A 27,426-nucleotide genomic window follows, 5' to 3' on the forward strand; every position below is an offset into this window, starting at 1 on the left:
TTACAATGCAGCCTATGTGCTGACAATGCTTTCATTTTACTTGCAGGATTACCTTTCCTACTGTATAATAAAGCAGTTTATAAAGGTTTTTTCTTTCTACCTGCTTTTTATTGGGATGTTTATATACAATGTTTTTTATTGCAGCATTGTTCAGCCCTTTTCAGAGAGGACTGCATTGTGGATGTTTATATATGTATATATACATATATGTAGACCTAAATATATATGATATATGCGTTTCCGGGGTCCCGCACGTGGGCGGGAATATTCATGTGCTTATGACTATTGATGAGGATCCTCTGGAAGAGAAGAAGCAGTGAACATCTTAAGGGGCGCCAGCATTGGCTCAAACATGTTGACCCAAGGGATATGTGAACAATAATTATCACAATAATCCCAACTTTCTGTTTGTAATATCTTCTAGAAACCCACAAATTCAAATGAAGTGTTTAGCAAAAGGGATGTTTATTTATAGCCATAGGATCCCACAACTCATGACACTGTGGCATTCACCCACCTATAACAAAGCCCTTCCTGTACTAACGGGTGTACATCAGCCCTCCCCCCAACAAACTGACTGACAGATGAGACTACCCAATGATGAGACTGCCACCAGGCTGGTAGCTCTCTCACATACCAAAAATAAACATATCCGGTTCCCATGTGAAAGTAATCCCTAGGATGTACCTGTTTGCCCACATAGCTTCTTTGTTATTGGAGTTATAGTGGGTGATATGTCAGACAGCCCAGCCTTCTCTTTCCCCATTTTTAGTTGTCTTGTACACGTGTGACTACATACCTGAATAGCTGGCTTTGGGGTTAGTGCTTCCGGCAATCCAGGAAAGAGCACAGTTGGATTCCGTGGACTTGTTTGTATACTGCCACTGACAGTGGTGCTGCTGCTGTTGCTGCTTATAGTCAAGCTGCTGTCCAGCTGCAACTTTGGGCTCAAAGTCAGTTCTTCCGAGGGTCTAACAAGCAGGAAAACAAGATGGAACAAAAACGTAAAATAAAAAGAATCAAATAAGGATGAACTGCAGTAGATTAATAAGGTTACAGCAGCAGGGACATTTAGGCTGCAAGTTAATCAGGTTAAAAACAAAAGCATGGTTTTAAGACTACCAAAAAAAGAAGTTGGGGTGATTAGAATCAGGGCTGCCCTGGCATTAAAACTAAATCATATCCTTCCTGGAGGAAATGGGCGTGTGCACAAAATCTGCAGAAACTGAACGTTCCGACAAGTGAGGCATTAACAAGGAAGGTAAGAAGGTAAGAACTTTTTCCTCACAAAATCAATTTAGTCAAGTCAACTTCACTGTATTTAGCAATATGGGCCTTTTCCAGAAGAGGTGTAAAATAATGTTACATTAAAAGTCCTGAAACAGGTGGAAACCATGTACATTTTATTAGGACTTCTGAACAACAAATAAATGACTTACCCATATTTCTGGATCACTCCTACAGTTGTCTTCAATAAACTCAAACAATTAATAAGTCAACCTGTAGACAGAATTCCCACAAAACACTTTTTCCAAAGAGAAAACATTTTTAAAAATAGGCAACATAAAGTTGACCATTTAAAGGCACATCCTGTTTTTCTTTTTATTATCGGTAAAGAGAATCTGAAAGTTCAATTACTAGGCTGTCACACAGAGCCTGATCATGGCAGACAGTTGAAACATTCAATCAAGGACACCAACTTCCAAAACCCTCATGGCCTACTCATTGAGTGGTTCAGTTTGTTAGCAAATCTTGATGGGATGATGAGATACTGACGTCGGTGTTAACTTTAATGGTAAACCCTACTCTGTCCAAAGTGAGGATCCACACCTTATTTTCCACTCCATTAAGTTGGAACCTTGAGTGAGTGGCCAGGGAAGCAGACAGAAGCAGCACAGATAGTTGCCTAGGAGGGATGTAAAGGCGTGCCTGAGAAGCAGATCAGAACATTCTGGAGAAGCCTTATCACACTCATTTTGCGAAACCAGCTGATCGACTGGTTCACTGTCCTTGTAGGGAGCTTGTTCCTCCAGTCTTGCTAAATGCTGAAAAGGGCCAAGAGCAAGGAGGATTCCTGATTTCGGCAGTGAGGTGGCAGCTACCAATCAATCCTGTCAGGAGCTGACGGGGCAGGCGTAAGAGTTGTTGCAGTGTATCATAACACTCAGGGACCAAATAATCTGTGGGTACGTAACTGGAGACTCTTCCCCACTAGATCTTCAGATCTGGTTTGAATGAGACAGAGGAACATTGGTGGACGCTGAATTAGGAAGAAGAACTACAGCGGTGAGTGTGGTGGGATAAACTGAAGGGAGAAAGAAGACATTTACCACGAAGCATAGAGTGTTCATTTAAAAGATTGGGCGCTGAAACTGGAATTCTGCAGATAATGGTGCCTTGTACTGCTGCGGAGCATGAGACTCACTACAGTTGTCCACCTTATTTTGCCTGATAAAAGGGAGATATGATCGTACATCGTGGAGCAGACGCCCTGCTATGATTCACTCCCCACTAACTTTCTCTCTCACTGGAGTAGTAGGTATGCAGTGATTCCGCTGAAAATGCTTATTGGGTTAAATATTCAATTTGAACTGAAAAGGGTGCATAACATACAACAGGAAGAGCTCAAAGTAGATAACCTGCATGATGCAGCAGACAAAGAAAAGAACAACTCTAGCTATCTTGCCTCCACCAGGTAGGTGAAAGGAATCTGTTGGATTCATTATGCAAAAAAAGCGCTATGGCGTAAAGGAAGGATGCGGCTCCTTTCACAGCAGACCTGATGGTGTGCCTGCAGGCTCTACAGACAGAGTGGAAAAATAATCTGAAGCAAGAAATCCAGGTAGTGAGGGAGAGCGCCATTAAGGTTATTTCTATACTCATTGTGGATACTGAGCAAATTGGGACAGGAGCTTTGAAACAGATAAAGCTGCTGGTCTTCAGACCTCAAAAAAAGCAAAGAGGCGGGCACACACATAGTTGGGCACAGAAGTGCGTCTACCAACAAGAGGCAGGGCATCATTCTTAGCGAAGATAACCTTGTTGAAGTAGAAGAAGCAATTCTTGAGGAAGGCAAAGAGGGCAACAGCTGTCATCTTCAAGGTCATTCATTTTATCCTGTTGCAAACCCTAACACATATGCAGCCTACTGAAATGCAAAGCTTTGAACCTCTTGGTGGAAAATGTAATTAAAGGAAGGTACAATTCAGTTGCATATTCCCCTGTGGTGTGCAGGTTCAGATCGATCAGTCCTTAAGCTGTTCAACTCTGGAAAGGGAAGGATAATGTTACTTACCCAGAAAGCATCTGTTCTTGGCATGTAGATGTGTTGATTCACATGCTTTGCATACTCCTGCCATCTAGTGTTGGGTCCGGATGTTTGCAAGTTGTTTTTCTTCGAAGAAGTCTTTCCAGTCACAAGGTAAGGTGACTCCTTCTTTCGGTGATAGTGCACATGAGCATCGACTCCATTGTTAGAATGTTTTCCCGTAGAGGGTGAGAATGGAATTAGTAAGTGTAGAATAGAGATGTCCTTGCATATGTAGGTAAAGTGAGAACTGCAACAACTACAGGTAGTCAGGGAGGCGGCTGGGCGCATGTGAATCTACAGCTCTACATGCCAAGAACAGATGCTTACTGGGTAAGTAACATTATCCATTCGAAGAATGTGAGATGTAGATCACATGCTTTGCGTAGACTATACAGCAGTATACTCTCAAAGCGGTGGCTAACCTGTATCTGTTGCAGTTGTTTAAAACAGTGTTTTAAGTACTGCCTGCCCTACATTAGTTTGTTGCCTTGCTAACACATCTGCACAATAGTCCTTGGTGAATGTGTGCGGTGTAGACCATGTTGCTGCATTATAGATGTCAGCTAGGAGAATATTCCCTAAGAAGGCCATAGTAGCCCCTATCTTGCGAGTGGAATGCGCTCTAGGAGGTATTAGCAAAGTTCTTTTTTTCTTTCACGTAAAATGCCTGGATACATTTCACAATCCATCTTGCAATGCCCGATTTAGATACAGGATTACCTTTGTGTGGTGGCAAAAAAGCAACAAAAAGCTGCTTTGTTTTGCGGAATTCTTTTGTTTGTTCTACATAGATACAGTAGATCTCGTCTAACATCAATTGTATGTAGAGCTCGTTCTGCTACAGAATCAGGTTGAGGAAAGAACACAGGCAACAACTGATTGATTGAAATGAAAAGCAGAAACTACTTTAGGAAGAAATGTAGGATTGGTTCTAAGAACCACTCTGTCTGTGTGCAGCTGAAAGAAGGGCTCTTGCATAGTTAATGCCTAGAGTTCACCAACTTGCCTTAGTGAAGTGCTTGCGATGAGACAACCAAACTTCCATGAGAAGAACCGTAATTGACTGACACCTGTGCATTAGTTCAAATGGTGGGCCCATTAGCCTTGTAAGGACTATGTTTAAGCTCCATACTGGTACAGGTGGGACTCTTTGCGGTATCATTCTTTTTAATCCTTCCATAAGGATTTAATCACTGGTACTCTGAATAGAGATAAGTGTTGTATTTTTATAAGTATGCAGCTACTGCTGCAGAGATGTAAGCGAATGGATGTGTAGGCTAGTCCAGATTGCTGTACATGTAACAGGTAATGTTCTGCACAGAAGCATCAAGAGGATTGATATTGTTATTGTTACAAAAGATAACAAATCGTTTCCATTTTGCTGCATAACGTGCCCTAGTAGTAGGCTTTCTAGCCTCTTTTAGGATATTCATACAGTCTGGTGGAAATTGTAAGTAACCAAACTCTATGATTTTAGGCGCCAGATGGCTAGGCTGAGTTCCTTTGGGATTTTGATGCCGGATTTCCCCATGGCTCTGAGAGAGGAGACTGGAAGTGAGATGCAGTTTTTGGTGTGGAACTACTGACAGCTCTAGCAGGTTGGTGAACCAGGGTTGCCTTGCCCATGTGGGCGCTATAAGAATCGGTGTGAGGGATGGTTGCCTGAACTTCCAAACTATCAGGGGAATGAGTGGGAAAGGCGGAAAAGCATAAGCAAATATCCCTGACTAGTTCATACATAGGGCATTGCCTTTGGAGAGCGGGTGTAGCTTGGGCATTTTGCATTTTGTCCTGTGGCGAACAGGTCTATGTGAGGAACTCCCCATTCCTGAATGTAGGGGAGGAGAACTTGGGGATGAAGTTCCGACTCGTGGATTTGCTGCCTCTGTCGGCTGAGAAGGTCTGCAATCTGATTGCTTACTCCTGGGAGATTCTCTGCCAGGAGATAAATCTTTTGGTGTACAGCCCATTTCCAAATGGCTTGTGCTAGGCTAGAGTGTGTTCCCCCCTTGTTTTTGTATATAGTACATAGCTGTCATATTGTCCGTGCCGACTAGGACAGCTTTGCCTATGAGGTAAATTTGAAAGACTCTGCACACTAGAAACACTGCTAGTAGCTCTAGGTGATTTATATGGAGACGTTTGTGCTACAACCCTTGGATTGTGTAATCATGTACGTGAGCACCCCAACCAGTGGGCGATGCATCTGCTGTTAGCACTATCTGTGGTACTGGATTGAAGAAGCGCCGCCATTTGGGTACATTTCGTGGGTTCCACCGCTGCACAGAGCGACGGGTGAGGCCATCTACCAATACTAGATCGGTCAATTGACCCTGCCACTGGTTGCACTGACTTTCTAAGCAATCTTGAAGGGGACGCATGTGTAGTCTTGCATGGAGATGATCACGATGCAAGACACCATCATTCCTAGCCGTTGCATGAAGACACTTGCTGGTAATGATTGGTTGGGCTGAAACTGAGTGAGTAGAGACTTAATACTGAGAATTCTGGCTGCACTGGGAGAGGCTAGAGTTCTTTGAGTGTCTATTGTGGCTCCCAGATAGTTTTGTGTGTTGGAATCCTGCAGATGAGGCTTTAACGCATTCACTGTAGATCCTAGTTGGTGAAGTAAGTGAATTGTGGCTTGAGTGTGTTGAGACACTTCTGGTAAGTGCTGTCTTTGATGAGCCAGGCGTCCAGGTATGGGAAGACATGGATGTGCTGTCTTCTCAGATGAGCTGCGACTACTGCCAGGCATTTCGTAAATACTGTGGGAGCAGTGGTGACTCCAGGCGGTAGTACTTTGAATTGGTAACGTTGACTAGCTATCATAAATCTGAGATATTCGCGATGAGCTGGATGAGTATACATAAAGACGCCCTGCTGTAGAAGTGGGAGCACTTCTTGAAGAATCACCATGTGGAAATGTTCTGACAGTATGTAGTGGTTTAGTTCTCTGAGGTCCAGATTATGTCTAGGGTAATTAAGTCACTGCTTGTTAGGGAAAGGGGAATTTCGTGATGTGGAACCCTTGCCCCTAGCGTTACTATTGTTACCTCTGTATCCTCCTCTAAAGAAGCCTCTTGAGGATGAAGATTGATTGCTGCCTTTCACATACCCCAAAACCGGTCCCAGGATGCTAGCCACTATTTGAAGGAGACTGTAGGGCTCCCATTTATTTAGCTACCACAGTGTCTTTCTTCATCTTCTCCAATGCCTGATCTACTTCGGGCCCAAAGAGATGCTTTTTATCAAATTGAGTATTCAAAATGGATTGTTGTACTTCAGGTTTAAACCCGGAAATCCTTAACCAGGCGTGCCTCCTAAGTAACACACTAGTGTTATTCTCTTTAGCACCGGTGTCAGCAGCATATAAAGCACATCTAATAGAGGAATTGGAGATGAGCTTTCCTTCTTGTACTAAATCTTAAGCTTTAACTTTGTGCTCATCTGTGAGATATTAGAGCAACTGCTCCATTTCGTCCCAGTGCGCTCTATCATACCTGGCTAATAGGGCTTGGGTGTTGGCTATACGCCAATGATTCACTGCCTGGGCGGCTACTCGCTTACCAGAAACGTCTAATAATTTTGACTTTGTCTGGAGGGGCGGCATCCCCTGAGGTCTGTGAAATGGCCTGTTTACGGACATTAGAGACAACCAGCAAGTCTATTGGTAACTGCCCCTTAATAAAGACTCGATCCGACAGAGAAGGCTTATATTCTTTGTCTACTCAAGAGTGAGAATACAAGCCTGAACAGGGTCCTTAAATATATCATCGGCAGTTCTCATCATGCCTTTGAGCATAGGGAGAGTCAGACTGGATCTATGTGTGCTACTTAGAGTTTCAAACAAGAAATCCTCTTCTAGGGATTCTTTATGTAATTGTACCCCATGATATTCTGCAGATCTAGCAAGTAATTCTAAATACCCTACATTGTCTTAAGGAGGGGAAGGCTTTGCAGGGTAAAGTTCTAGGTCATTGTCAGAAGGTGAATCAGTATTGTAGTCTTTCCAGGGATCTACAGGTAAATGAGTTTCTCCATCATCATCGTCATCAGGCTGTGGTGGTGGAGAGTTAATTGGTGTGATAAGTAAATGTTCTAATCCTGGAGAAGGTGGTGAACGTGTAAGGGGAACGTGGTGGAGGAGGAGAAGTGTTAGTTCGAACATTCTTCTTCTTTAAAGGAATCGTATAATGTATGTCCTCTGACTCAGGTTTGCGCTTCTGGGGCAGTTTAATAAGATGTCCTGTATCAGGATTAATGTAAAGTTCCTTTTGGTTTGGGTCCAATGTGGGACATCGAAAATCAGATCCTGCAGCTGTGAAGGAGCACTTTTCAGTTTCTGCACTGAGGACTTCGGTGCCGGGGTGGAATTACTTTTTGGTGCAGAAGATTTGGCTTCCGAAGCCGTTTTCGGTTTCGTCGTCGAGAGTTTCGGCTCCGAAGCAGTCTTGGGCTTCGAGCCAGAAGGTTTGAGATCGGAACCTGCATTTGGCCGACTCCACTCGAGTCAGAAGGCTTAAAAATGTGTTTTGGAGCTGAGCCGGGAGGTGGGGCGCTAGAAACATCTGCTCGGTGCTGACCATGGCCTGAAGGCGGAGGTGGAACCGGAAGCCTTTTGTTTGGTCTGAATTAGATTTCGGGGAAAGGGGTGTTTGGTACTCACTGGACATTGACCTAGTGGTATGTCCTCTTCCATCTCGGTGTCCGATTCCGGAAAAGATACAAGTTCTTCCTGCTCCTCTTCAGCTCCTTGTGCATCAAATTCTTCCTGCTTTAATCCTTCACTGAAGATGTCCTGCGTGTATTCGATATTCTAGCTTTGCATTTCACGACGTCGAGCCAGACGATCGGGAAGCGTTTTCTTTGATCGAAACTATCTGCATGCGTAGTAGTCCTGTTAATTGTGCTTGGAGATAAGCACATGTTGCACACTTCGTGCGAGTCGGTGTGCAGATACTTTGCGTGGCACTGAGGCCAAAATTCTAATGGAGTCTATTCTATCGACTGCAAGGTGGACCCACGCCGTTAAGCCCGACAGCCTTCCATGAGTCTTCCGATCGAAATAGAATTTTTCAACGTATACGATATCCAGAGAAGTGGGATACGTGTGGGAAACAACACAGACGCGGGTAGAGTGGATTGTGCACCGAGGGGAACCCGAAGAACGGTTTCAAACCGGAGCGCAGCAATACTCCTCCGAACCTGATGGCGGAAAAAAGCATTCTAACAAAGGAGTTGATGCCCATGCGCACTTTCACCGAAAGGAGAAGTCACCTTACCTCGTGACTGGAGAGACTTCTTTGAAGAAAAACAACTTCCAAACATTTGAACCCAACACTAGATGGCGGGAGTATGCAAAGCATGTGATCTACTGCTCAAATGCCTCAAACACTATGCTAGGGATTCTTCTCAAACAGATGCGGATCCAAAAATAAACTTTTCCACAGAGTGAAAGGTGTTAATGATCAATGAGGAAGGAGATGTCCCACGAGTGAGACCACACCTTTATGCTGAAGTGCACCCCTGATGACAGATCCTGTTATTGTAAGGGATCGAAACGCTGTAGACTATAAAAATAGTCCTGCAATACTATCATTTATTACTGTTTAATGAGGGCCGATAGTTCATGATAAGTGATACATGTATATTGCTATATGCTACACATGATTTTGGACAGCTTTATGAGGTGACAATTAGATTTTTCGGATTGAGTTCAAGGCTCTTTTTCCACAATCAATGAGAAATACCATTAAAGTTTGTACCACTGAGCAGAAGTCTTTAGGTTATAGTTATGTTTTTTGTTTTTTTTAAATAGCTTTTAGTCTGGCTTTGGAACTTTGTAAAAAATGATCAATACGGACATTAAAAGAAAAATGATTGCAGGAAGACTGGCTTTTCTGCGTTGTCACCCATTTTTTCTCCTTTTGCTGAACCCTATTTTTATTGCTGGCTTCACAACTCTGTGCTCTTTACCTTTTTACCATGGAGAAATTGGTATACTCCTAACTGGCATAGTTAACTTAACCTAACTATAAGTCCCTTGTATATGGTAAAAAGTATACTCAGAGGTTGCAAGTTAAATGTACAAGTGGACTGCAGCACCTATTGTGACATCCACTATAGTGACTGTGTAAAACATGGCTTCAGGTCTACTGGTGTAGCATGACTACAGCTGTGTACAAATTTCCATTTGACAAGTCAAAATAAACCTATGAAGGCTTTGTAGTCCATAAGGTATGGGGAGTCAGTATTTAAAAGTAAGAAATGTAGAAAGTTTACATTAACATGTTTTTACAGTGACAAGTTATTTTTCACAGTAGAACGCTCAGCTGGACTATGTAAAAAAACAGAGTACAGATTAAAATCCTAATACTGTATATCAGGAATGGGACTAGCTGGAAAAATAAGTAAACAACCATTTTTAAAAGTTATTAAAAATCCAATTTGTTGGTTAAGTCTCACTTTTTAATCAATATTAAGAAAAAGTAAATTCTAGAAAATTACTTTTTCCCTTCCTGGAGTTCCTGGAGCCTACTTTGCATTTGCTCTCCAACTTCTCCCAGCCTGAATAGGTGTGAACAGCGAGTGCAATGCCTCTCAGACGCCAATAATAGGCTGACCTGAATGGGCAAATATAAATCCTCTGAAAACTGACAGAATATGCAGGGTGGGGCAGTGGGCATCCTTTTAGGTACAGCAAAGACAAATCCTTCTGGAGTGTAAACTCCTGCTTAATGGGTCTGCTGGGTTTACATGCAACACTTGGGGAGCACTTGAAAGGAAGGGAAAAGAATGTATTCACTGTTTGGTTGCTGGGGAATCCTGCTACTGTCTGACCAGACCTCGGTCTCAATATTTTGTGGGTACAGTGGCTGCTTCAAATTGTATTTTTAGCTTGGGGCGGAGGGGGGTCGACACTGGGATTACCATAGTAAAACAAACAAACAAAACACACACACCCTCCAAGCCCTCCAAGCTCAAGTTTAGTGTGGCCAAAGACTTTCGCAATCTAGAAAGTACCCCTATTGGGTACAATTAGCCCTGGGAACGTTTAACCCATTTTTTACAGCGTGTCCAGGAGTCATTCCAACCCACTACATAGTGCCAGGCTTAAATGTGGCAACCATGTAATGGACTCCCCCCTGAGGTCCTGGGAGGCTTTTTAACAGTACTCCTGTGGTGGAATGCAACTTAAAGGACTAAAGTCAGAAGATAAAACTTTTGAAGCAAACACATCTGCACCCAATATGTTCATTATGGTGGATGGAATGGCCCGGATCAAGGTTGATTTGGCATAAGTGACCTGCAACCGTAAGTGCTGGAAGCTGTCCACGGTCAGTTTCTAATGAAGATGGGTCGACTGGTTTAGAGAAGATTTTAACAACGAATCATCTAGCTATGGCTAGGCAAAGATCCCCATAATCCTTAAATGCGTTGCTGCTACTGCCATGCATTCTGAAAGAGTTCTTGAGGCAGATTTTAGGTCAACATAAACAAACTACTACAGACAATGATCAATGCCTACTAGAAACCTCAGGAACTTTCAATGTTGTGAAGGAATGAGAATGTGGAAATTGGAATACTGAAGGTCTACAGCTCACCTCCAGTCCCCTTATTAGAGTGGAGGATAGATCTGGCAGAGGACTAATGTCCTAAATTTCTCTTATTTTTTCTACATTTCTTGGCCTAAATGAGTTTTAGAATGGATCTGAATGTGGCACTCTGGTCTCTTCTTTTACAAGAAAAGAAACAGGAGCAGGGTCTTTTTACTTTTTGGAACTTTGGAACCCCGATTTTGCAATAAAATGTTCACCTCCTGCTGATGGGCACTTACTTAAATCATACCCTAAGAATAATTAGTAGGGGTGCAATAAGGGTACACGAAAAACTGGGGAGAGTATTGCTGACACCAATGCTCTCTGATCAGAGCAATAACAGGAGGTGACACAAATTGTAAAAAAAAAAACTTCTTTTTTTTAAATATTTTTTTATTTAGCAACACAGATATATATTGTATAAAAAACAAAGAAGACATATTCATATTCATCTTCATGAGTGCAGGTTCTATATGTATCAACAGTGATGACTTATTATTAATATGGATCATGTCATCATATAAAAATAAAAAATAAAAATATATAAAATAAAAATAAATAAATAAACATAACATGCTAGCTACATCAAAGAATATGTGGGATTTATATAGTTTGTTGATATCTTATAATAATTATCTACTTCTATTATTCTTCCATCCCTCAATCGGCTCCCAAATTCTTTCTCCTCGTATCCTTGCTTTTTTCCCTTTACATGCGTAAATTGCCTTTTCTTGATTATAAATACCCAGGTACCGTGTCAGCCATATTTGAAAATTAGGGGGATCTGCCTCCTTCCAACGTGCTGCTAGGATTATTCTATACACCGCCGTCCCTAGAAAGAGGCACGTTTCCTCCTACTTGCTGAGCTTAAGAGTATTTTCATATCCTAGTATATATAAAATCGGTGATTCCGCTAAGGCATGTCCGAATACTTCCTTCCAAAATTCCACTATCATTTGTCTAAAAGACGTTCATTTTTCGCATTCATAGAACATGTGTATGAGATGTGCAGGTCCTATACCACAGCGAGGACATTCGGAGTTTCCCCTCTCCCCTCGTGAAAAAAGTTTGGGAGGTGTATAATATAAATTACATATTGTCTTATACAGCTGAGCCTTTAAGTTTGAAGAAATAAATAATTCAGATAAGAGCTGAAGTGACATATCTATGTCGATGTCAGGATTGTTAAGTTTAATTGCCCATGTAGATTCAAGGCGCTCTACGTCATCCTTCTCACTATCCAATAACATATCATAAAATGTACCAATCCTGGATGATGATTTCCCCATACAATCCAATACGGGGATATTTAACAAAGAGATAATAGGTAGTTTTCTAGTGAGGATAGTATTGATTTGAATATACTTAAACATATCTGTACTCGGAATAAAGAATGTATCTTGTAGATACTGAAACCTAGTTTCTGCGGCGCCCTGAAGGAAATCTGCTACTGTAATTACCCCCAAGTTTTCCCAGCGTCTGGAAATATCGTCGGTAGCCTATCTTGGTAGCACAGAGGAGTTCCATAGTGGTGTAAACTTATTAATTTTTGGGATTTCAAGTTGCCTCGTTGTTTTCCTCCATATTCTCCAAGCGCTCTCAATAGTTTTAAACTTAACCTTTTTGTAATATGAACGTTCTATTTGTCTTAACAACAAGCCTTTTGCCTTGTTTCCTAAGGCTAATTTGTATGTTGATGGTATCACATTTTCTATGAGAGTTGGGTCTCCTGTATTAGTATTAAACAGAGGCGACATTTGTTGGAGTATAGTGGCCCATAAGTAAAACATTATATTAGGAATTGCGAGCCCACCTCTATGTACCGGGAGGGATAGGTAATTTATGGCCCTTCTGATTTTGCCGTAGTTCCAAATAAATTTGCTCATTTGATGTTCTATCACTTTAATGATTTTATCTTCGACTATAAGAGGAATTGCCCGAAACAGATATAGGAGCCTCGGTAGAATGTTCATTTTCAAAAAGTTTCCTCTCCCGACAATCGAGAGGTGTAGACTATTAACCCTTTTTAGGTCTTTCTTAATATATTTTAGTAGAGGTTCATAATTTAGATCATTAATGTTATCTATATTAGCTGATATAGATACACCTAGATATACTGTGTTATCTACCTTTTTCGGGTCGTCAAACTTGACATTGTCTGTGCATATTACCATAGTTTTATCCCGGTTAAGAGAATATCCTGAGATCTGCCCGAAGGCTTGTGTAATAATCTTGATTTCAGCTATAGCCTCGGTGGGGTAGGGTGTTAATACTGCCACGTCATCAGCATTTGCCAGAACTTTACTATCGTAAGGGCCTACTGTGACAGGTATAATTGAGTTGCTTGCCATTAGTTTGAGGATTAATGGATTGATGTACATAGCAAATAGGATCGGAGAACATGAACATCCCTGCCTTGTTCCTCTCAATACTTGAAACAGCTTAGATTCCTGTCCCATCACCAGAACCCTAGCCTTGGGTTCATGGTACATTGCCCTAATTGATTTAGTGAGACAGGGCCAAAGTTATTCTTCTCGAGCACTGCCCATAAAAAACCCCACGAAACACGATCGAACGCCTTCTCTGCATCGAGCAGTATCATAGACATTCTGCCCCCCGTGGTATTCGTAATATCGAATAAAGATATAGCCCTACGAGTATGGTCTGTGGTGGACTTACCAGGGTTGAAACAGTGTTGCCACGGGGAGGGATACCAGATTCTCGATGACCCTCCTTAGCCGATTAGCCAAGATTTTAGAGTATAGCTTGGAGTCCGAGTTTATTAGAGAGATTGGTCTATAAGATAAAGGTAATTTTGGCGACTTTCCTTTTTTAGGAAAAATAATTATATTTGTTACCTTCCACGAGTCGGAGGGAATGCCGCTTACCTGAATCCCAATAAATAGATCTAATAAATATGGTGTTATACAGTCACCTAGAATTTTGTAAAGTTCCACTGGGATTTTATTGGGGCCGGACGCTTTTCCCGAAGATAGTTCTGCCAGTGCCAACACCACCTCAGTGTATGTGATATCTTTTTCGAAGTTTTCTCTACTGTCTTCATCTAAAGTTTTATTTGGTCCAATCTCGGCCAGCTATGTATTAAGAATATCCCTTACTGCTTCTTGATCTAGCTTATCTTCAGGCGGGTATAATTTCTGATAATATTGCCTAAAAATGTCTAATATATCTTCTGGTGTTGTATATTCCTTTCCATCTACTTCTATACTAGAAATTGTGTTCTGAGATTGTTTATGGCGAGTGTGTAGAGCTAGCTGCTTCCCTACTCTCTCCCCATCTTCATAAATTTTGTTACGGTTTGCCTGGTAAATCTCAGCCGCTTTCTGGGTAAGTCTATCATTTAGTGTGGTTATCAGCATTTTCCTCAAAGTGGATCCCCCGTCCTCTCCCTTCCCTATTAAATTGGTATGTTCCTCCTCAATATTAGCTAGCTCTTGCAGCTGTTGTTTGTTGTCGTTGTCAGCCACCTTCCTGCGCTTCGCTACATAGCTAATTGTTTCTCCCCTTAAGGCCGCTTTAAAGCAATCCCAAACTGTGCCCCTAGGGGCGCTATATCTGTTACAGTCAAAAAAGCCCCTAGTCCATATTTTTATATATTCAACATAATCTTTATTTACCAGGTCTTTTCTGTCAAAAGTCCAGCTTGAGCGTGGTCTATTGAGATTTGCAATATCAAGTATTAAGGCCAGCGGATTGTGATCCGAGATCGTTTTAGGGAGTTTAGTTATTTGTACTTTATCAGAGCAGTCTCTGGTTAATCACATATAATCAATTCGGACATACTTGGTATGTGGGTGTGAAAAGTAGGTGTACCCTGGGTCAGCTTGATGTTTTAATTCCCAAATATCAAATAGATCTAAACTTTACCTTAATTGTGAGATGGCTTTAAACACTTTTGCTTTTCGTCCTATACAAGTACTAAAATCCTGGTTTTGGTGCAATGCATTATGTCCCAGAGAGATATTAAAATCTCCACAAAATATTAACTTTCCGGGCCAAGAAGCTAATTCTAATTCAAGTTCCTCAAATATGGAGGGATCATCTTGATTAGGTGCATAAACTGCACATATTATAACACCTACTTTTAGTTCTACGATAGCCCATCTGCCTGAGGAATCTGCTAATTTGCGTTTCGGTTGTCCAAGAAATGATCTAGCTATGATAGCAACACCCCGGGTTCTAGATGTCTGAGTTGTAGTTACCAATATATTGTATCCAGGGATCCTTAGTGTGTCTCTTTCACCCCAGAGAATATGGGTCTCCTGGAGACACCATACATCAAATGAGTTTTGATTAATTATCCCACAAAGCCGGTCCCTTTTATTCGTATTGTTAAGTCCCGCCACGTTCCATGAGCATATTTTTAGTTCATCCATGATCATAATCTTTTGTTTTAGTTGGCTTTGATGAAAGCATGCTATTAGATATTTTTTTCTGGGTTTTACCTTTGCTGATTTTATGCTGAGCATTGAATTGCTTCTTTCTATTTGTTATATCGATTTGGTTGCCTAGTTTAGTGATTTCACCCCACCCTTTTCCTTCCCCCGCCCCCCCTCGCTTTCTCCTCCCGCCGCCCCCTCCCCATCCCCCAATGTAAGGCGCATAGACTCCTTTAGAGTCTGGTTGGGGATGTTGCTTGCTTCTTACGGAACCAAGTTTGTGTGCACCCTAGTAATCGGTCGCTCCCAGCGGTTAAGAAGCCCCTACCTATATCCCTGCCTGTGGAAGTGAAGTACTTTTTTATTTATTTATATATTTATTTATTTTTTGTACCCCCTTTTTCATTTTGTTTAATGTTATGTAGGGATGTCGAAATGCTGTCTTACTTATATGCATCAAATCAATCTCCCTATCACTTCACTTCCTGTGCCTTTCATTCACATTAATTACCAGTTGCATATTATCTCATTTTAAATATTTTACTTATGCTTCTTGTGGTTGTTTCAATTAGATACATTATTTTTTATTCCTGTTTTTTTCTCGAGTTTGTGAGTTCGCTTAAGTATGCTTCTGCTTGTATCTCGCTAGTAAAGCTTCTTGTGGTGCCGTTGATGATGATCTTTAATCTTAGCTGGATTTTGCAACTAGACGGTGGCTCCAATTTTTTCAAAGGGTGTGAATAACTGTCTCAACCTCCACCTTCTTTCAACTGTTGCATGGGCGAAGTCTGGTCTGCAGAAGAACGGGAAGCCTTTATATTCTTTTTTATTTGTTGGGCGAGTAAGGTCGAGGATCGCTTCACGTAATAGAAAATTGCCAAATTTACGAGCATTGCCCGTGGGTACTGTGTATTTGCCTGTGGCCTTTTTGAGAGGGTCAGAGGAAAACGGTGGGCCCGTTGTATTTCTTTAGCAAGATCCCAGGTATGCAGCTCGGGGAATGTTTCTTTCAATAATGATATTATGTAAACCCTTGGATCATTCCCCTCTGCATTCTCGGGGATCCCAAGGAAACGTAAGTTGTTGCACCTTGCGCGATTTTCATGATCTTCCACCTTGATCATTAAGTCTTTGATTATCCTCTCCTGCTCCTTTCCTTTTGTTTGTAGAGTGGACACATCTTTTTCAAGATTTTCCGTACGTATTTCAACAGAGGTCATTCTTTCTGAAATCTCGAGACACGTTGCCCCTACTTTTTGCACCGCCCCTTGTAACTTCTGTATGGCGATGTGATTTTTCCTATTATCATGTTTGACATCATCTTAAAAGTTTTTGATAGATTTGAGTATATCAATCAGGGGGGGTTCTGTTTGTGTTTTCTTTCCATCTCCGATATCCGACTGCGGAGTCCTAGCTGCTTTTAATTCAGCTACACGCCTGAGGTTAGAGTTTGATTCGATGAAATCATGAGATGGAGTGGTCCTAGCCTTATGACCTGTCTGGTTTTTTTTGCTACCTTGATCAGTTGTATCGTCGTATATAAGTTTATTCTGTCTCTTTAGTCTTTTCAGTTTCTTTTCTTGTTTTCTTCTTGAAGCACTGTCCTTTAGCACGGAGTTAATTTTTTTCAGCTCAGGTTCTGATAGTTCGTCTCCTGAAAGTTCGAGGGCTGAGTGTTCAGGAGATCCCTGGCTCGTATGTTCTAGCCTTTTTAACTCACTGGAAGTAGAGGCACCAGTTTCATAGATTTCTGACTCAGAGCCAGATCCTGAGCCAGAGCCAGAGTTGGACTCGGACATGTGATCCTTGGCCTGAGCAAGACCCTTAGTGTTACGACCCGAGGATGGCCCGACTCTGAAGTAGCATTTTTCCCCGTTTCATTTCCAGCCGTTAGCTCATTTAATTGTTGAACTTTTTGAGCTTGTTGTGCTATAGTACATAGGTGCATATGCAATACTAAGTTTAATCAATTTGTGATAGCATTCATTTTTGGTCTGACAGTAGCCGAGACTTTTTGATTTTTACTAAACTTATGTCTATACTATACTTAGAGAGGCTTTCAACTAGTCATCTAGATCCAGTGGCCTATTACTATGTCATTCATATTTTTCTTTAATCACCACAGCATAAAGCAGACAGCATTGGGCAATGGAACAACCATTGGTTAACTTCACTGTGAGTGCTGACATTCTGTCCTTTCACAATGAGTACATCCATACAAGAGGCAGTTTCCTTAAGTGCTGTGAGACTAGTATGGCAATGTGATCTTTTTGGAGAAAAAAATGTCTTTTTGCTTTTAAACAATGTTCATTTTTTGTTTAGATTGATGAGGGTCCAGCTTCCCCAACAGTAACGTTTCAGAAACGTCAAACCATAACAAGCACTGACAAAGTCAAGAGCTGGTGGCCAATGACAGATATATTGGCTTGGCCAATTCTTGTTAAGGAGGTTGTGAGTTGTACATAAGAACATTCTGGAAAATGGCTGCACAAAATGTGTCAATCAAGTTAAGAACAGCGCAGTGCCTGTATATTTAGCGCTTTCGTTTAATGAATGTGCATGCATGTTTATATCGATCTATTGGCACCCCAAAAATAAGTTATTGAAAGATGAGTAATCACAACAAGATGCAGTTCCTTTGGAGGTATCCCCAAACACAATAGATTTGATGTTAATTTGGATTTAACCCATTGATTGCAGAGTTTACACTAAAAATATCAACATTTATAGCTGAATGGGGGAAATGCTTTCAGTTTCAGTGTCCTTGCACTCACCTGGATATTATGGTGTCGTTCACAGATGCACTGCTCATGGCTGTCACCGCAGTGAGGCTACTAATGCTGCTGGCTGGTGAAACAGCAATCTATTTTTTTTAAAAAGAAGGATAACAATCTTTAAATTTGCAAGCACAAGGGAATCAGTTCAATAGTCCAACTACAACAAAACCACACTTCTGGCTTAAAAGCACATACACGTTTTCCAATACAATAAACTTACAAGGTGAATAGTGGGCTCAGCCACTAAAGTTCAACATCAAATTTAGGCAGGATATTTAGGATAAAAATAAACAGCACTTGAGTGTAACAGTACAGTTTTCAAATTGGCAATTCTCAAACACCTAAGATTCACCTTAGCTACTAGGAAATACTCAATGAGAAATGTGTTTGCAAGCATCACCAGAACTGCCTAGATGAAACTAGCCCAGTTCATTTGTATTTACACAGAAGAACACTGACTGAGCAACGGCATTTTACTTTTACAAACGTTTTGTTTAGGAAGACAGACAAGAACATTGCACAAATCTAATGACATTAAGTAACATTATTTTGGTGTCTATGGCTGACTATGTGTCTGTCTACATGGCTGTGTGTGTATAACTCCCAGACCATCTGTGGTGCAGTCTTTATTTTTTTAATTCAAGCCATTTTAATTGAGGGTTTAGAAGAGCAAAAGAGTACAGACATGGTAAGTGTATAGCAAATAAATGGTACCCCGTTGGGGAGACATAAATGCAGTAGAGTACAGTATTCTCAGTTTTGTTGAGAGAGGTGACAAATAAAGCGTTAGGTATAAGTAGTTGTATGTATGGGAGTTAGTGGCATTACTGTCAAGGTGTAATCTTTGACTATTACTAGAACCGGCTTTAACTGTCTCGCTGAGGCTGCCTCAGTTGATGCCTAGCCCACTTAATGACACTGCTTGCTGTCTCTGGATGATATCTATGCGACAGTCAAAAAGCATGTGTTTTTGAGAGTCTGTGAATGTCACCAGCACTCTGCATGACACTGCTGTCTGTTTCCACAAAGTGTTTGGTTACAACGCAATTTTAAGGTCTTAGATCTCCTAAGCGCCAGTTACTTTCTAATAATTAAGTTTGTAGATGAACGTTTGGGTACTGATTTACCATTAGTTCTTCCCCGGCATGAGAAACCAAGGGGCTTCGGTGAATAACGTGTTTATTTTAAGTGTGAGATGCCATTTCTCATTTACCCATCTGGGGTGCACCTCCCAAGTCACTGTCTCTACAATGCAGGCCCAAAAGACTTGTCTATGTGCAACGTACCGATAAAAAGCTTGCTAGGTCTGTTGATCATGGAGCAACAAAGCACAATCTGACTGTCCCATTTTTGGATGAGGAATAACTCAAATGAATCAGCAGTGTCTGTTGAGCTGTGGAGAATCCTGCACATCACTAGGTACACACTCTCCTTTTCATTTATGCATTTCAGGTCTGGCACTTCCCTTGAGTAGAGCAGGCACAATGTGGTAGATTTGGTGGAAATTCTAAACAGCAAGTGGACATTTATCAACAAAAATTATACATACATTTGGTAATGCTCTTTCTGGTGATATTCTATCTAACCACAGATCCCTCATCTTTTGAATTCTCCCACGCACAATACTGAATCCGGAAGCTTTTCAGAAACGTCTGTCACGCCCATAGGTGGTACCATCGGGAGCGTTGTCCACCCCTGGAAGTGACAGCACAGAGCTGTATAAATGGACCACCACCTAATGTCAGTTTACAAACAAGCATTCTACATCCTTGGATGCGGAGCATCTAACATATTGAGAATAATAATGTGTAAAATATATCATGGATCCTTATTAACACCTCGAAGTGCACTCCACAGAAATGTGAGAAGAGATGGCAATGAGGAATCTGCAAATAGAGTGATTGAAGTCAAGTAACTTGTTCAGTAGATATGAAGACTCTTGGAATTGAACCAATGCAGCCTCTCCACCTCATTAGTGGGATGTGGCAGAGTAAAAAACATGAGGTGCAAGATACAGTGAGCCACATAGAAGGGCAACACCACTTTCAGGAGTCCGATGTACCAACTTGTAGGGAAGAAGGTAGCCTAAAAATACTACACTTGCAGTGCATACAGACCGTTGACGCGACATGCGTGAGCAAATGTAATGGGGAGGACAGTCGTATTAGACCGAAACTTCAAACAGCAGCTGGGCATGGGTTCAAAAGGCGTGCACATTAAGAACGTAAGAACAAAGTTAAAGTCCAACTAAGGCAAAATAGCGCAGGAAGATATAGATGCATGCCCCTGCAAATAAAGCATCACGTCCAGTGATCTCAGTAGAAGGGGCTGATCAGGTAGCCCACTCCATTGGTTGCGCTTAATCTTCACACAATGGAAGTGGAGATTCAGGTGCAGAGTTGTGCCCTTTTGCTGAGAAAGGAGGTCATCCTGATGAGCTGGGCTAAACGGAAGGCAAATGCTCCGGTTCAGAAGGTCTAAGTTCCAAACTCTCCTGGGCCCAAACCGAGACTAACAGGATTAGCTGAGCATGGCCACTCCTGACTTGCGTCAAAACTCTGAGGAGAACAGGCAGTGGTCAAAGGTATACAGCAGACTATAGGCCTACTGCAACATAAACTCATCTCTCAGGGATCCTTGAGGTCAAAACTCCAGCAAGCAATAGAAACTACTTTCTGGGCAGTGATCAAAAGATCTACCCAAAGCTTGCCTCATCGAGTTGAACCACCTCCATGGGGAACTTGTGGCACAAATACTGACGTTGTACACTTAGACATTTTGCAAACCTGCTAGAAGACCGGCTGTCAAACAGTTCCCTTGGAGGTTGAGCAACCACCAAAATCTAAGGGTTTTCCTGGCAACAGTGCCAGTAAACTTACAGTTGCTTGCTGGTTACAGGACGACATGGCGGCTGTATTGTCTTTTAAGACCTGTACTAGCTCCCCCTTGATGGATGAGAAAAAAGCCATTAGAGCCAACCAGAAGACTTCCAAATGGGAGAAAAAAATCAATATGGTGCCTCTGCTTAACCGGAGACCAAAATCCTATAATTTTCCACCCCCATCGAGGTTACTACCCCACCCCAACCATCACTATTGTGAGATCTGGGTGAGGCAGACAGAACAGCTTGCTGTAGGTTATGTTAGAATCCAACAGCCATCACAGAGGGTACCAGGCTGCCTTTTCCAGGATAAGAATGTTGACCAAAAGGGAAGAAAGTAAGTTACTTACCTGTAAATGTAGTTCTCCAATATCAGAATCTTTCATAGATTCACATGGTTGGACCATTCCCGATCGAGATGGGATTTCCCGGTACCTCAAAAAAGCAATGCAAAAATAGACATAGACCATAGCGGCCCTAGGGCATTCGGTTTAATAACACATCCTAATCATTATTTTAAAACAAGCCTTGGCATAGCCAATAGGTCTCGCCTTTGGGACCTTATAAGTATTTAGCCAAGGCACACATTATCCTGGGTGCTTAAGCATTTACTGTTAACCTCAAACTCATTTAAGCTCACGCCTTGCCAACTATCACATTTAATGTTGTCGATGGTAATGGGCTCGTTAGTTGTCACAAGATGGACTATCTACCTAAGGTATTTTGTGTGTCTGGCACAAGCTCTACAGACAAGAGGTGGCAAGATGCAATTTTAATGCTGGTACATGTAGGAGTATTTAACTGTGGCCAGAGCAGTATATGGCAATGCGCCCTGTTTGCATTATTACTTAAAAGCGGTAGGGGGGCGGGGTAAATGATCATAGATGTGCAGCAATGCTCTCTTAGGTACGAAGTAAGCAGAAACGTATTATGCGCATATTTGTATCAAAATGTTTAATAATGATTAGACAAACTGTGAAAATTATGATTTTTGGTTCTTTTTAACGTGGCTACTACATTTGTGATTTACATTATTTCATGTCCAATTGATAGGTTACTGCCCAGGTGACAAAGAACTGGAATTACGCCCTAATGAATCCAGATGGATTTATTGGTTGAGTCTTCAATATAACAAAATACCAAATAAAGCTATTTTTCTAAAGGTTCTATTTATATTTTTAAAACAATGGAACAATATTCGTCAGAAACTGGAATTTTTAGAAATATGTCGGTTAACAATAGTAAGAGGATTCTTTTTGATCAATGGTCAAGAGAGGGCGCTCATATTACAACTTTAAATTGAACTAAAAACCTGAAAGCAATCCGTGCCCCATTTGTTTTTTGTAGATGTATATAGTGAGAACTCGACTCGAAGGTATTGGAGCGCTTTAAATGAGTGCCAGTTACGTTACACACGGACACATTCATTTTTGCTAGGCACAGGGAGATTAAGTGATTTGCCCAGAATCACAGAATGCTGAACCGATGCCAAGGCTCAAACTTGCTTCCCCAACTTTAAAGTCGACCGCTCTCGCCGTAAGGCCACATCCTCTCTCCATGTTACCATGCCATTTAATAATGCACTAATTTTGGTGCGCGATGTGCAAATGGATAAAGATGTTATTCCATTTAACAATTAGTCTGGACTCTTTAATAATTGGACCCTTTCAAAAGCATGCCAACGATGACCACTATCTAGTTCTTTTTTTTTTTTCTTTTTTTTTTTTCCTCATACGCCAGTAAAGATATTTTCGGTATTGATTATACAGAGAATCTTTAAGGAAGCTCTTTTTGCAGACACCCAGTATAAGTCTCACGGTACCACAATGTCAACAGTCAGCTCAGTCTCCCATTTTACCAGACCCTTGGACTGATCTTAGGGTGGTTCATTCCACAAAAAGGCATAAACATTGGACAAAGTTAATTCCTAGTGCATCGAGCCAGTTAATACAGGGAGTCCAAAAATGCTTCCTTCTCTTCCATACCACTTTATCCAAACTAAGAGTATGCCTGATTGCCCTAATCCAATCTAAATATGTTGGTACAGTAGTGCTCACCCACAATTTACATATTTCCCTACGGGCTAGGATAATTAAATAAAGAAATAACGTATTACTGTCTTGAGGTACTTCCTCATAATTGGAGGGAATTCCAAAAAAAACTTGTTGTGTACTAACCTGTATTTCATCCCCGAAAAGGGCTTTCATACCTTCTTGTACTTCAAACCAAAATTGTATAAGTGCAGGACAGGTCATAAACATATGGAGGTCATCTGCTTTTTCCAAATTGCACTTTGGACAACAAGGAGTAGGCTCCTTTGAAAATGTGACAAGCCTAGCCGGGGACCAATATACCCTATGACAAGAAAACAAGTGATTCCGCTTTAAATTGGCAGGTGAGACAGTAAGATGTAGTAAATCAAAGGATACTTGCCATAGATTCTGCAAGTCGACATCCAAAACTTGGTCCCTCCATAGTTGTTCCGGGAGGCTGAACTCTCCATCTTATCCCTCGAGTATTGTCCAATAAAGCACCGATGTTTTAAGGATTCTTGTTTTCTTCATTAGGAGTTCATCCAAAATAGATTTAACACCTTTATCCTCTATAACAGCCTGGTCCCAGCTTTTAATTTGTAAATACTTGAATTTAGATACGTTTTTATCTGTAAGAACAGAAATGTCTTCCCAACTCAAAAGATCCCCTTCAGGCAATAGCTGGCCCCATAATCTGATGTTTGCGCTCTGCAGAGCTATAGATGGTAGGTCTTTAGTCCATTCGGGAGAGCCAGGGGAGTCCCAAATTGGCGACTTTATATGGAATGTTCAGCGTTTTCCTTACTCTGGCCCACACATATGCAATATCTCTAAGAACCTTTATTCTCACTTTTTTGAAAAAACGCATATCTCCAAACTTAAACATAAATGCATGAGACCCTCCCTGAATCTCGATAGCATATTTTGAAACAAAGTCCGTTTCTGTCCCCCCCTAAGGTATCAAATAGGCTTATTCCAGTTTTCAATAAACTCTCAAATCTGGTGCGCACAATCCACCCTTGCCTTTTTTTCTACGAAGCTTTTTCCAAGAAATTCTTATGCCTTTTGAGGCCCAGATAAAAGAATTCCATTTGGCTTGGATCTTAGTTAGTCTGGCTTCTTTAAAAGCGAGTGGGATATTCTGATATATATATATATATTATTTTGGGTAACAGCATCATTTTTACTATATTAATCCTACCAATTAGAGTCAAAGGCAGAAATGACCAGTTTTTTAGGGATTCCGCCATTTCTTTATCGATCTTTGCAAGGTTGTTTTCTGCAAGTTGATTTATGTCCTGTGTGATTTGAATTCCCAGATATCTAATTTGATTTTTCAAGATTGGGATGTGATTAGCCTGGGTTATATTCCAGCACATACATTCTGATTTAGCTTGATTAATCAGATATCCAGAAACTTGGCTAAATTGCTCTGCAGCTTTATATATGAGAGGAATTGATTTGATAGGGTCAATAGTATATAGCATCAAATCGTCCGCATATAGGGCGACTTTTTTCATCCAGTTTTTGTATTTAAAGGGTAGAATATCTTGGTCTTGCCTGATCTTTTCTGCAAATGATTCCATATACAGATCAAATAGTAAGGGTGATAGTGGGCACCCTTGTCTTGTCCCTCTTTGGATTTTTATAGGAGAAGATTAACTGCCATTTATTAATAATCTAGCTATCGGAGCTTGGTAAAATGCTGCTATTACCCCACAAAAGATTTTTCCTAAATTAACCTTTTCTAATACTTTGGCCAGGAATTCCCAATTGACGCGGTCAAAAGCCTTTGCGGCATCTAATGTAATAACCGCTAGTGGAACTTTATATTGAGAAGCTACGTCTATTGCACCCACCAAAGCTTGTGTGAGATCTTGTATAGAGCGACCTCTGATAAAGCCCTTTTGATCTAGGTGTAAAAGTTTGCCTGCTGTGCCGTTTAATCTCTCCACTAATATATTTGCCATGAGCTTGTAATCAGTGTTAAGAAGGGAGATTGGCCTGTATGAATCGCACTGAAATGTTCTCTTCATTGGTTTTGAAATAAGGACCACTATGGCATCATTCCAAGAAACAGGAATTTTGCCTCCTTCCTCAAATATAAAGGTAAATAGCAGTTTCAGAATTGTTATTACTACAGGTGCTAATACTTTATAGATCTCTGAAGGTAGCCCATCAGGGCCCGGGCCTTACTTCTCTTGGCGGAGTCTATCGCCGAGGCTATTTCAGTGGAGCTAATCTCTCTATTAAGATTATGCGAAGCCTGCTCATCTAAAGCTTGAACCTGATATTGGTCAAGCCATGACTGTATTGATTGTTGTTGTGGGAGTAAATCTTCTCTATAGACTTCATCAAAATGATGGTAAAAAGCCTGCTCAATATCTATTCTATTATCTGAAATCACATCCATATTTCTGATCTGTACTTCCTTTATAGAGTTCTTCTGGATATCCTTTTTTGTTTTCCAGGCTAAGAGCTTTCCACTGGCCTCTCCATATTCAAAGTGAGCTAATGAGCTGGCCTGCCAACGCTTCCTCAGCCTTCCATCTAATACCTGCTCTAGCTGTAATTTACAAGTTAACAGGTCTTTTTTATTGTTGTTTTCTACATCTGGTAGACTGGGAGCTAACACAACTTGTTCCAGGGCCTTTATTCTTGCTTCGATCTGTGAAATTTGCGCCCTATATGCTCGGTGTTTCGCAATCTGAAATGCTAATAGTCGTCCTCTCAAAAAAGCTTTATACGTGTCCCAGACAACTGGTGTAGCTGTACCTAAACTGAGAGTAAAAAACTCATTTGACCCCTCAATCAATTTATTTGTTACCTCTTCTTCCAACAGAATGCTTCTGTCTATAGTCCATCTCTTGATCAGCTGAGGGCCTGACAATTTTAAGGTTAGAGTAATCGCTGAATGATCAGAAATATGGGCACCAAGATGTTTTACCTCCTCCACTTGCTGAACTAGGTGTTCTGCAATTAGAAATAAATAATCTAATCTAGATTTGTCGTAATTTCTTATTGTGGAATGTGAATTCTCTTTTTGTGCCACTTTTTTGTCGCCAAATGTCTTTCCAGCCAAACTGAGTAATCGCATTAGATAATACAGCCCTGGTTTTGGGATTATGTGAGAACCTAGCAGTGGATGACTTGTCCAGCTTTGGATCAAGTACTAGATTAAAGTCCCCTGCAAAAATGACCGGATCCTCAAAATCTAGTTCAACCAAAAGGTCTTTTAGAGGGAGGGTGTCATCTAAATTAGGACCATAGTATCCTACGATCGTAAATTTATACGAATGTTGTTTTATATTTACTATAACCCATCTCCCATTTTTATCAGACTTAGACTGTAGCAAATTTATCTCTGGATTTGATTTGATCAATATGGCCACCCCTTTAGTGGAAGTCTGTTGCGAAGAGGTAATCACCTGCTGGATCCATTTTTTTTCCATAAAGATATCTCTTAATTCTTGTTCGGTAGAGTGAGTCTCTTGTAAAATAAATATATTTTCAGGTGCGTCCTTTAAATACTGAAGAATTCTCTCTCTTCTATGTTTAACTCGTAACCCGTTCACATTCCACGACAGAATCTTAATATATGATGCAGGCGCTACCCTACCATGCGCTATTTCTCCTGACAAAGGTATAAACAAATAAAATTAGAATATGGCGATTTGGACATTTTTTTACTTTTTTTCCCCCAATGCTCCCCACCCAGTGCCCCCCCCTTTCCCCCCCTGCCCTGACCCTCCCATGCTCCCCTGGAGAACCCCCCTCCTTTCCTTGGCCTAACTTGGTCATTGAGACTCCTCCACCCGGGTGTGTCATCTGTACAAGTTGAGAGTGGTGAAAATTTTTTCAAAAAAGTTAATAAAAGAGAATGCATAATCTGAGGTCTTCAGTAGGTTCATTATTTATCAGCTTGCTCTCTTTGGTTATCGTCTGTGAGTAATTGTAGATATTCTTCTGCCTCATCCAACCTTTTTACGACTTTCATTTTATTTTTATACATCACTTTCAGTGATGCAGGAAATTTAAGCTGAGCAGTAGCGCCTAGTTGTTTGAAGGGTTCTAACAGCTTACTAAGCTCCTATTTCCTAGACGCTGTAATAGAAGAGACATCAGATCTGATCTGATAAGAGAATCCATCTGACGAAAGTTCGCTAGTTCTTAAGGCTCTATTGAGGATCTCTTCTTTTAAAGTATAGGTCAGAAAATGCACTAGGATCTTTCTAGGTCTACTTTTATTCGGATTCAGCCTGAATGGGTCTCTATGAACTCGTTGAATATCTTTTATTATTTCTTCTTCCGATACCTCCAGCTCAATAGTTTGTTTGATCAATCTGGCCACAAACTCTTTAATATTGCCCGCCTCTGCCCCTTCTGGGACTTTCAGTAGGCACAGATTATTTCGTCTTTGCGCG

The 27,426-nt window shown here is 41.1% G+C and overlaps 1 protein-coding gene across 1 annotated transcript in view; it reads right to left on the minus strand.

Annotated features, from left to right (window-relative positions):
- Positions 1-27,426, minus strand: part of EDC4 (enhancer of mRNA decapping 4) — an 841,744-nt gene that overhangs the window by 457,942 nt on the left and 356,376 nt on the right. The window contains exons 16-17 of the mRNA XM_086945254.1: positions 18,086-18,174; positions 800-971 (exon numbers count right to left, since the gene is read on the minus strand). Coding sequence (XP_086801380.1) covers positions 800-971; positions 18,086-18,174 — 261 coding nt within the window. The remainder of the gene's footprint in view (positions 1-799; positions 972-18,085; positions 18,175-27,426) is intronic.

This window comes from Lissotriton vulgaris, chromosome 12 (genome assembly GCF_964263255.1).
Source record: "Lissotriton vulgaris chromosome 12, aLisVul1.2, whole genome shotgun sequence".
Classification (NCBI taxonomy): Eukaryota; Metazoa; Chordata; class Amphibia; order Caudata; family Salamandridae; genus Lissotriton; species Lissotriton vulgaris.